This window comes from Hibiscus syriacus, unplaced genomic scaffold (assembly GCF_006381635.1).
Source record: "Hibiscus syriacus cultivar Baekdansim isolate YM2019G1 unplaced genomic scaffold, ASM638163v2 tig00112738_pilon, whole genome shotgun sequence".
NCBI lineage: Eukaryota > Viridiplantae > Streptophyta > Magnoliopsida > Malvales > Malvaceae > Hibiscus > Hibiscus syriacus.
Window position 1 is genome coordinate 4,246,762 of NW_024063392.1, and position 12,396 is coordinate 4,259,157.

Genomic DNA, 12,396 nt, shown 5'->3' on the forward strand with positions numbered 1-12,396 from the left:
TCAACATACATTAAAGTTTATCATAAAATGTTTTTCAACATACATGAGATTAAAAACAATGCATAATCATTTAAAATCAAAACTCATGCATACTTAAACTCAAATGAGCAACCAAATAACCAAAATCAAAAGCATTAAGCTTAGAGGTTACCCATTCCTTTTTCAACGTGTGACTAGAGTATTTGAATATCTTCACTTTCATCACCATTGCCCCCACACACCTACAAGAGACATTTATTTCGATTTTGGTATCCAAATTGCTTTGGATCCTTGGAAGTTAGTTTCAATGCCCCTTGTTCCCCTAGGAACCCATACTTGTCTAATTTTAAAACGTTTTCCTTTCTTTAAAGGACAAGTATGTTCCAAATGACCATGAAAATGACAATGTGAGTATTTTGCCATTTTTAAACATAATGAGCTGTTTTTAGAAATTATTTCTTTTTCTTTTGTTAAGCTTTCAAACTTAACTTTTAAATCAAAATTTTCTTTTTCTAAATCATTGATTTTGACTTTTGAAACCTCTAAATTAATTTGGAAAATTTCATTTTGATTTTCAAAATCAACTTTTTCATTCAAAACCAAACTATTTTTATTTTTATGTTTTGAAATGAATTTCTTATATTTGGAATTCATGGTCTTATATCCCAAATAAAACACATTATAAGCATATTGTAACTCATCAAAAGAACATGAATTTAATTCATTTGAGTTAGAAGATACCTCGGGCTCTTGACGAGCCATTAAAGACACCACCTTTGTTGGTTCTTCTTTCTTGTTTCCATGGATTTCCTCGAGCTTATTCCAAAGCTCCTTGGCACTTGAACACGAAGAAACTCCTTCATAGATTTCAGGACCAAATGCACAAAACACCATATGTATGGCCTTGACATTTTGTTGAGCTTTCTTTCGTTCTTGGTCACTCCACTTCTTCTCCTTCTTCTTTGGAGAAGAGTATATGTTCTCGATCATCTCCCATGCATCAAGATCATTGGCTTGGATAAATAACTTCATTAATTTCTTCCAATGTCGGTAGTTGGCTCTATTAAAGTATGGAGGATTGTCAGTTGGTAGGGAGTCTTCCATGTTGAACGAGCCGAAGGTAGAAGCCATCTTCTCTGTTGTTTCAGAAATTGGTAGATCTTCTTTGAGGATCGTCTCAAGGTGGTTAAACCTTCTAACGAGTTAAGCTCTGATACCAATTATTAGGATTTGTGGAAACTCAAATCGACAACCGAAAGGGTTCGTTAAGAGGGGTCGAGTCAGTCCTTGTATTTAGGGAGTAAGGAGATTGAAAGATAGAAAATTACCAGCGATTTATAGTGGTTTGACTTCTCAACCAAGTCTACATCCATTACCTTAGCTCCTCACCAAGGATTTTCTAACAAATTCACTAATTTGTTCTTTCTTTTTACAGGACAAATAGACAACCTTTACAAACTCCCTAGTTTTTCACGGGCTAAACTAGAACCTTTTCCTAGCTTTTAGCAGGCTAAGCTAGAACCAAAATCCCTTTACAATGAAACAAAATGTAAACAAGAAAACCTCTCTAAGGTAGCTGTTTACAAGAATTAAGCTCATAAGAAAAATATATTTACAATAGAAAGATGAAATAAGATTGAAAAACTCTTCTTTTGTGTTTAATTGCTTGGATAGGTGTTCTCTTCCTTCTTCAAGTGTCATCAACTTGTTTTTATAGGTTGGAATGAGTTTAAAGTCGTATATAACAGTTGGGGATGTTTTGGAGCCATTGAGGATTAATTTTCTGCAAAATAAGGTTATCCAGAACTAGAAGTATTAGTACTCCACTATGGGGTATCGGTACTACCTTTGTTAAATTCAAATTTAGTTAGTCGTTGCTAGCCGTTAGAGCCTTGTAGTATCGATATTCTCTAAGGGGTATCGCTTCTACTTTGCACTATGATATCGATACCCTTACATGGTATCGGTACCAATTTTGCATTCTGGAATACGAGCCTTCATGGTAGTATCGATACTACCTTGATGGTATCGATATTACCTTTGCCTATGGTATCGATACCATAAGAACAGTATCGATACCGTTCATGTGGTATCGATACTGAAAAGAACAATATCGGTACTGCTTTCTATTTTGTGCTCAATTCCAATTTAAACGAACTTTGAATTATTTTTGAAATCTTTGAAAAACTTTGAATAAATTCAATTCAAGTCCAAAAAAACATTTTGGCTTAATTTGTTATATCGAAACATAGTTTTACATACATCATTGAGAACTTAAGGTATGTTAGAGCATTGAGGTATTGAACTAATGTTGTCACTACAACTCATATAAATTGCACCGAAGTACAGCGTAGAAATTTCACCGAAGTGCCATATAGCATTGTCCCAAAGGACCGCGTAGAAATGTTCCGAATGGCCACGTAAAATTTTCCTGAAGGACAGCGTAGAACCCTCGACTCTTGGCATGCCAATTATTCCTTTAGCTCTCATATGACATACTTTTGGGCTCTATCATTTATACCATTTCACATAGCTTATATCATATAGTCAATTAGTCACATAGACCATGTCACATAACTTATATCATATTTTCACATAATCATGTAGTTCAACGCCACATAGCTTATATCATTTTTTCATGTAATCACATAGGTCATGTAACACGTAGGATGACATGTAACACATACATCATGTAGAACAATGCATATAACACTTAGGCATATGCTTGTATTTATGTACACATATAAACCATGCCAACAATAAACTAGTATTCATGAAATCATGAAATCAAAACATTGGAAATAGACTCATCGCAAGTCTTATTTCCATATAATCTTATAATATAGTAATATGCACTCACCTTAGCCTCACTTAGTCAAGATAAACACTTAGAACTCTTTATTGATCTTATGTTTTAGAATCGTTCTGAACTTGCATTCGTTCAATATCTACACAATAATACGATTGCTATAAATATCATAAATTTGTTTAACAATAATCAATCCTTAATAACATAGGCTAAACGAAGCACTTAATTCTCAATTTCGATTTGATTAGTATCGGTACCCAAGGTACAGTACTGATACTTCCTCACTGTGGTATCAATACTTTACTTCAGTATCGATACCATTTCTAGATTATGGAATTATATTTCTAAAAATGGTACCGATATATTTCCATTAGTATCGATACCCTTGATATCGATGCTACTCTTTCGGTATCGATACTGATTAAAGCATTCATCAAATTTTACTTTATGGTATCGATATTGTTCTTACAGTATCGATATCCAACCCAGATTTTACTCATTTTGCCAATACCCCTTGCCCAGAACTTACTCATTTTAACCTGAAAATTTCCCAAAGCTTAGCTAAATTTCTCACTTTACTCTCCTTTAAAGCCTTTAAATTCAACTACACTTATTCAAATCAATTTATATCACTTTAACACATCTAAATATCCAATATCTCACTAGAATACTTGGAACCCAAAATCATACCAATTAAACAACATGTCCCAAATTCATATCTAACACTTTAGATTTCTTATTTCAGTTTATGACAAGTCAAATATGACTTCAAAATCCATTTAATAACTCTTTCTCATCAATTCACTCAAAAGCCCCTTTACTTAATCACCCATAACTTGTAATTCTTTTAGTTTATACTTCTCTTTAAGCTTTCTCAAGCTTTCCTAATACTCCAAGAATCCAAGCCACTCATAGCTTACAATAAATAACCAACCGAAAGAATTATTACCTTAGTTATGGAGCTCACGATAGAGAAGAGAAGAAGAAAGATGGAGAGAATTTTGTATTTCCTTTTTACCCCTCATTTCCCTTCCACGTGGATATATAATACCCAATAAATGAATTTTAAATTCATTTCCTTGCTGACCATTATGCCCCTTCCTCTTTCAAACTTTATAAATCAACCTACACCAATAATTTTAAATTAACTCCCCAAACTTTTCAATTTTGTGAAATTAGTCACAAAGTTTTAAAATCTTATACTTTAGTCCCTAGCCCAGTTTTTGGATGTTACAAATCTCCCCACCTTAAAAAATTCGTCCTCAAATTTTCATTGCACAAAAAGATGGGGAAATTATCTACGCAGATCTTCTTCACGTTCCCATGCTGATTCCTCTACTTTATGATTCCTCCACAAACCTTTAACCAACGTAATCATTTTATTCCTTAACTGCTTAACTTCATATTCCAAAATCTGCACTGGTTCTTTCTTATAAGTCAAGTCAGGTTGAACTTCTATCTCATCTGGTGCAATGATATGAGAATGATCAGATCGATATCTTCGAAGCATTGAAATATGGAAAACATTATGAATCTTCTTCTTTTATGGTGGCAAAGCTAATTGATATGCCACTAGTTTCACTCTCTTAACAATCTCATATGACCTAATAAATCTGGGACTAAGTTTTCATTTTCGGCCAAAATGTAAAACTTTTTTCCACGGAGATACTTTTAGAAATATTTTATCTCCAACTTCAAACTCAATCTATTTCCTCTTTAAATCAACATAAGACTTCTGCCTATCGGATGCCACTTTGAGATTATGTTGAATCTCTTGAACTTTTTCTTCTACTTCCATAATCAAGTCAGGACAAAGAATATCCCGATCCTTGAGCTCATGCCAGTTCAATGGTGTACGGCATTTTCTCCCGTATAAAGCTTCATAGGGAGTTATCTTAATGCTTGACTGATAACTATTGTTGTAAGCAAATTCGGCAAGTGGCAAATACTTTTCCCAAGATCCTTTGAACTCGATTACACAAGCTCTTAACATATCTTCCAAAATTTGAATAGTTCTCTCAGACTGTCCATCGTTTTAAAGGTGAAAGGTTGTACTAAAGTTCAATCAAGTTCCTAAGGCTCCATGCAAAGTCTTCTAAAATCTTGATGTGAATCCTGGATCTCGGTCAGAAACAATCGAAATATGTACACCATAAAATCGAATAATCTCTTTGATATAAAATTTAGCATACTTATCCATAGAGAAATCAGCTCGAAAGGAAATAAAATGTGCTTACTTGGTCAATAGATCAACTATCACCTAAATTGAATCTCTTTTGTTCGAAGTCAAAGGTAACCATGCTATAAAATCCATCGCCACATTCTCCCATTTCCACTGAGGAATGGAGATTGGTTGTAACAATCCTGAAGGAACTTGATGCTCAGCTTTAACTTGTTGACACGTCAAACACTTGGACACAAATTCCGTAATGCTTTTTTTATTCCTGGCCACCAATAACGACTTTCAAGATCCTTGTACATCTTGTTTCCACCTGGTTGCATCATCAAAGGACTATATTGAGTTTCTGATAACAAGTCATTCTTTAATTCCTCATGTTATGGAATCACCAGTATTCCCCGATAATACAAATTATCATCGGACTTAACTTCAAAATCCTTACTCTCCTCATTTTTCACTTGTTCCCTTCTTTTCAAACACATACCATATTTATCTTGTAAGTCTTTAATTCAATCCAATAGTGTAGGCTTAAGTTTTAATTCTGCACATAATGCACCACCTCCATTTAATGATAACTTCACATCTAAAGCTTGTAAAGCTGAGAACGTTTTCCGAATCAAAGCATCAACTATCACATTTTCTTTTCTGGGATGAAAGTCAATTACCACATCATAATCTTTGAGGAACTCAACCCATCTTCGCTGCCTCAAATTTAACCCTTTTTGAATCATCAAATACTTCAAATTCTTGTAATCTGTATAAAAGTAACAACGTTCAGCATATAAGTACTGACGCCATATCTTGAGAGCAAATACTACTACAACCAACTCAAAATCATGTGTCAGATAATTCTTCTCATGTAGTTTCAATTTCCTCGATGCATATGTCATTACTTTACCTTCTTGCATCAATACACATCCCAAGCCATTATAGGACGCGCCATTGTAAACCACATAGTTCTTGCCAGATTCGAGTTAGACTAATACTGGAGCTTCTGTCAAAATTCCCTTTAATGCTTTAAAACTCTCTTGACATTCATGGGTCCAAGAAAAAGATACATTTTTCCTCATTAACTTAGTCAAAGGCAAGGCTATCATCGAAAAGTTTTTAACGAACCTTCGATAATAACCTGCAGGACCTAGGAAACTCTGAACTCCTGACACATTATTTGGAATTTCCCAATCTAATATTGCTTTTATCTTTTGAGGATATACCCAAATCCCATCTAAAAATACCACATGACCAAGAAATATCACTTCAGTTAACCAAAACTCACACTTAGACAGTTTATCATATAGCTTTTTATCTCATAAAGTTTGAAGTACTATTTTAAGATTTGCGTCATGCTCTTCATTATACTTTGAATAAACCAGAATATCATCGATGAAGATAACCATGAACTTATCAAGATAGGGTTGAAATACTTTATTCATTAGATCCATAAACGCAACAGGTGCATTAGTTAACCCAAACAACATAACGATAAATTCATAATGACCATATCTCATCCTAAAAGTCGTATTTGGAATGTCTATTTCCTGAATCTTCAATTGATGATAACCATAGCGCAAATCGATCTTAGAGAATACTAATGCTACTTTTAACTGATCAAACAAATCATCGATTATGGGGAAATGATACTTGTTCTTGATTGTTACCTTGTTGAGCTGTTGATATTCAATGCAGAGACGCATAGACCCATCTTTCTTCTTTACAAACAATACTGAATCTCCCCAATGTGACATATTAGGTCTGATAAATCCCTTATCCAATAACTGTTGTAAGTGAGTCTTTAACGCACTCAATTCTTTCAGAGCCATTTGATAAGGGGTCATTGCAATCGGTGTTGTTCTAGGCATTACCTCAATTTAAAACTAAACTTCCCTATCTGGAGGTAATATTGGTAACTCAGCTGGAAAAACATTAGGAAATTCTCTGACCGTCGAAATATCCTCTAGTCCTCTTTTCTTAACATGAGTATCAATTACATTAGCAATGAAACCTTGACATCATTGCAACTATAACTTCTTAACTGATCACAATCACTTATGATCCAATCCATACCCAGAATTACTCTCTTCAGTTTACAGTTAATATTGGCATGATAATGATATAACCAATCCATACCCAGAATTACTTCAAATTCATGAAAGGGTAATTCCATCATATTAGCAGGGAATTCAATTCCCTGAATCCTTGTGGGACACCCTCGACACACTCGATTTACCCAAGCATTATACCCTAATGGGTTAGTCACTATCACATTGTTACTTGTTGCTTCTAGTTGGATTCTCAACTCTCCCACCAACTTGCTACTAATATATGAATAGTTGAACCCAGATCAATCAATACCAAAACAAATTTAGTGCATAAGTGAAAAGTACCTACAATGACCTCCAGATCATCCGATCTTCATTGGTCTTAATATTGTAAACTCAGGAAATAGAACACATCTCAAGTTGAATAGACGATTCAGACTGATTCCTTTCTTGTCCCCTACCTTTTTGATATATCGAAACATGTCGTTCAGATTATGCAGGCTCTCTCATCATCATCATTGGACAATCATTGATAAAATGTCTAGTGTCCCCACATCTAAAACAGGCTCCGGAAACTACCTAAAAAACTCTGGTATGATTCTTTACACAATGTTAACACTGTCTCAATTGACTCGGATTCAATCTTTTAGCTCTAGGCCCTACTGATTGAGTCTGTCTTACTCTCGATGGATTTGATCCTCTGACAGCCATGCAGCTGACACATATCTCGCCTAAGATCAAAAATCAGAATCTTTGCCCCTCTTTGATGGTGATGAACTCAACAAAGCATCATCTCTCTTGGACATCTGAGCTTTTTGTTCTCCAAACCTATCATTCTAACTTCTCTCAAGAGCTTTAGCACTGTTAACCACTTCTTGGAATGGGGATAATTTAAAACTATTAATAATTCTTTCAACCTGGGCGTAAGCCCTCAACAAACCAATCACAAACATTTTTTTTAGTCGGAACCAGCTCAACAGAAAATCTACCCAGCTTATTGAATTCACACTCGTACTCATACACAGTACAATTCCCTTGTTTCAGGCTCAGAAATTCTTGCTTCATTTGCTTAATAAACTGGTCCCCAATATACTTGTGCTTAAACTCTTATAGGAACAAAGACAATGTCACTTGGTCACTCGACATTCTCATGGTGACATTAGTCCACCATACCCGAGCTTGCCCTCATAGCAAAGAGACCACTCTATCTAACATCTCCACTTCAGAACAGTGGAGACTCTCCAACATGATCTTAACGTTATTTAATCAAAGGTCCGCAACAACATGACCTTCCTCAGCTTCACCCTTGAATTCAGGAGCTCATAATCTTTTCAACTTTTTCGCGATATTCATTCTAGGAGTTGAGGGAACAGACAGTTGGAAACGCATCAGAATAGCATCCAACATCCTAAAAACACTCTCTGATCTTGTACAAACACTCCTTGAGGTGTCTGCTCTTCACCTTGCCTGGCCAGGGCAGGTGAATTACTACTACCTTCTTGTCTTTCATCTCCTGCTTCACTTCGGGAGCTCTCGTAATCGACATCTAATAAGATAATAACATTTAACTCTATTAGCTAAGACAACATATTCATTACACTATCAGATGAGAATTTTTCACTCTTTAGTTGACATGTATACTTTTTAAAACACTTTTGACTTCGGTTTATTCCTAGAATCGGCTAAACCTTAGCTTTGATACCATTAAATGTAACACCCCCAACCCGTATCTGACCCGGATACAAATCTGAGGTGTCATATTGACTTTTCAAAACATGTACCTTTATACGATAATTGAAAAATTAAACCGTCATTAATATAAAAATGGGTGGAACCTTTAATCAAAAATAAATAAACAGAATTCAACTTATTTTGAAAATGAAAATTCAATAATCCACATAAATATAATAGTGTATGTTTACAGAAGTGATCAGAGCATATGTCATTCACACCTTTAGTTACATGCCAACAAATTTATTACAACAAAATACATACTGTGTAAATTACTTCTGATCTGATCTGATCTTCTGGTAGAGATATATTGTCTTTTCTGATCTTAACTTTATTCTTCCTGCTTCTTTTTACCTATGTGTGAAACACTCACACACTAAGTCATGGACTTAGTGAGGCATATAAAGTGCATAATAAAACCTTTAACACTTAACATAATCTGAGCATTTCACAAAATCATATAATACAACAACAATAGAATATATCATAGAACAAAATGCATACATGCATATATACCATCATTATCATGCATTGTTCCTTTATATCTTTTCTTTTAATAGCCCATGGTACATTATTGAGAACTTAAGGTATGTGAGTGCATTGAGGTTATCCACTAATGCTGCCACCACAGCTCGTATAAATTACACCCAAAAGTTGCGTAGAAATTGCACCGAATTGCCACATAGTATTGTCCCGAAGGACCGCGTAGAGTTGTCCCGAATGACCACGTATAGTTGTCCCGAAGGACCGCACAGAACCCTCGACTCTTGGCGTGCCAATTATACCTTTAGCTCTCATATCACATACTTTCGACCTTTATCATTTATACTATTTCACATAACTTATATCATATAGACAATTAGTCACATAGATCATGTCACATAGCTTATATCATATTTTCACATAATCATGTCGTTAAATGCCACATAGCTTATATCACCTTTTCATGTAATCACATAAGTCATGTAACATGTAGGATGACATGTAACACATAGATCATGTAGAACAATGCATATAACACTTAGACATATGCTTGTATTCATCTACACATATAAACCATGTCAACAATATACTAGTATTCATGAAATCATGAAACCAAAACATTGGAAATAGACTTATTGCAAGTCTTATTTCCATATAATCGTATATCATAGTAATATGTACTCACCTTGGCCTCACTTAGTCAAGCAAAACACTTAACACTCTTGATTGATCTTATGTCTTAGAATCGTTCTAAACTTGCATTCGTTCAATATCTACACAATAATACGATTGCTATAAATATCAAAAATTTGTATCACTATAATCAATCCTTAATAACATAAGCTAAACGAAGCACTTAATTCTCAATTTCCATCTGAATAGTATCAGTTCCCAAGGTACAGTACCAATATTTCCTTACTGTAGTATCGATACTTTTCTTCAGATCGATACCCTTTCTAGATTCTGGAATTACATTTCTAAAAATGGTACCGATACTTTTCCATTAGTATCGATACCCTTGATATCGATGCTACTCCTTCAGTATTGATACTGATTAAAGCATTCATCAAATTTTACTTTATGGTATAGATATTATTCTTACAGTATCGATACCCACTCAGATTTTACTCATTTTGCTCTAACGTATCGGTACTGTTCATTCAGTACCAATACCTTTTGCCCAAAACTTACTCATTTTAACCCGAAATTTTTCCAAAACTTAGATAAATTTCTCATTTTACTCTCCTTTAAAGCCTTTAAATTCAGCTACACTTATTCAAATCAACTTATATCACTTTTAACACATCTAAATATCCAATATCTCACTAGAATACTTGGAACCCAAAATCATACCAATTAATCAACATGTCCCAAATCCATATCTAACACTATAGATTTCTTATTCCAGTTTATGACAAGTCAAATATGAGTTAAAAATCCATTTAATAAATCTTTCTCATCAATTCACTCAAAAACCCCCTTTACTTAATCACCCGCCACTTGTAATTCTTTTAGTTTTTACTTCTCTTTAAGCTTTCTCAAACTTTCCTAATACTCCAAGAATCCAAACCACTCATAAATTACAAGAAATAACCAACTGAAAGAATTATTACCTTAGTTATGGAGCTCACGATGGAGAAGAGAAGAAGAAAGATGAAGAGAATTCTAGATTTCCTTGTTACCCCTCATTTCCCTTTCACGTGGATATATAATACCCAAGTAATGAATTTTATATTCATTTCCTTGCTAAATGACCGTTATGCCCCTTCCTCTTTCAAACTTTGAAAATCAACCTATACCAATAATTTCAAATTAACTTCCTCAACTTTTCAATTTTTCCAAATTAGTCAGGAAGTTTTAAAATTTTACACTTTAGTCACTAGCTTAGTTTTTGGAATGTTAAAAAATCCATTATTCTTTTAATTTCTCAAAGTTATGATTCATTGACAAGTGTCAAGAGTTGACGGGGTGATTTTAGGTTGGCTTCCTAAATTATATGGTTTTTTTTTCATTGAGCTACCTTCTTTGTCTTTGTCCATATGAACATTGTGACACACTTTTTTCACAGCTTGACATTTTAGTCGGATGCAGACAAAATGATGCAACTAACATACTCAATTGCTAGACCTTTTAAAACACTTCTATTTTCGTTCTCTAAAATCTTCCATTTTTTCAAGCTTCGTAGACTTCTTTAATAGAGGTAGTGCCGAAATATCGGTCTAAAAGCAAAACTTTTTTGACTTGACAACTACAATGGAGCGAACACCGAATTGTCAGGAATCCGATCAATGTCATAGTTTGAATGTAATCTATTCATAAAGCCAGAGCTTTTGAGTTACCTCTATGACCAATTGCTTTAGTGGAATAGCTCAACTTTATTACACATATATAATTATATTAATTTCTTGGATATACAAATTCAATTTCTTAAGTTCATCGAGAAGAACATGTTATAGTTTGGGTGTCGTTGAAGGTAAATAAATCTCATCTTTAGAGTCAAATTTCCAAGCAACTGACCTAAACTAGATTAATTTATTCCACTATTTCATTTGTGAATATTATGATCATCATTGAACATCCTCAATAAAAGCATAATCCAATCAGTTTTGCAATCTCATATGCAAGATGCCCCATTTTGTCCACCTATAAACATGTCTGAATACCAAGCCCTTTGGTCATCTCTTCGTCGAATGTAAATGCTTAATGGAAAATGCATATAACTTTTTCTTGGTCATAATGCCCAATTACTTATCGAATGTCAACGCCCCTGAATCAATCATATTTTAAACCTTGCGCTTCAGTGCCCCACAGTTCTTAGTTATGTGCCCCAAGCTTCCTATGTGGTAGTTACACAATGCGTTTATATCGTAATCTTCGGGATATGGGGGCCTGGATTGAACTGGAGTCATGAGATTCCTTTCAACGAGTGTTGTACGCAATTCTTCATATGCCATTAAAATCGGGTCAATATAATTCCTCTCTCGGATCATCCTATGTTCGGCTAAATAAGATACCACCGTATTGATTTCAGCTTCATTCTCAGTGTCAATATTATTAATGCTTCCTAGTTTGTCATTCTTGATAGCTCTTTTAATCATCTCTCAACACATGACAATATCAAAAAATTTCTTTGTGGCAACCCCTAACATATGGTTTATATATGAAGATTTCAGGGT

The 12,396-nt window shown here is 34.3% G+C and overlaps 1 protein-coding gene across 1 annotated transcript; it reads right to left on the reverse strand.

Annotated features, from left to right (window-relative positions):
- Window positions 1-5,476: 5,476 nt before the first annotated feature.
- Window positions 5,477-6,826, reverse strand: LOC120183052. Its single transcript, XM_039187847.1, has 3 exons — window positions 6,466-6,826; window positions 6,097-6,192; window positions 5,477-5,721 (listed from the first exon to the last, which is right to left on the reverse strand). The coding sequence occupies exons 1-3, from the start codon at window positions 6,824-6,826 to the stop codon at window positions 5,477-5,479; spliced, it is 702 nt and encodes a 233-aa protein (XP_039043778.1).
- Window positions 6,827-12,396: the final 5,570 nt, after the last annotated feature.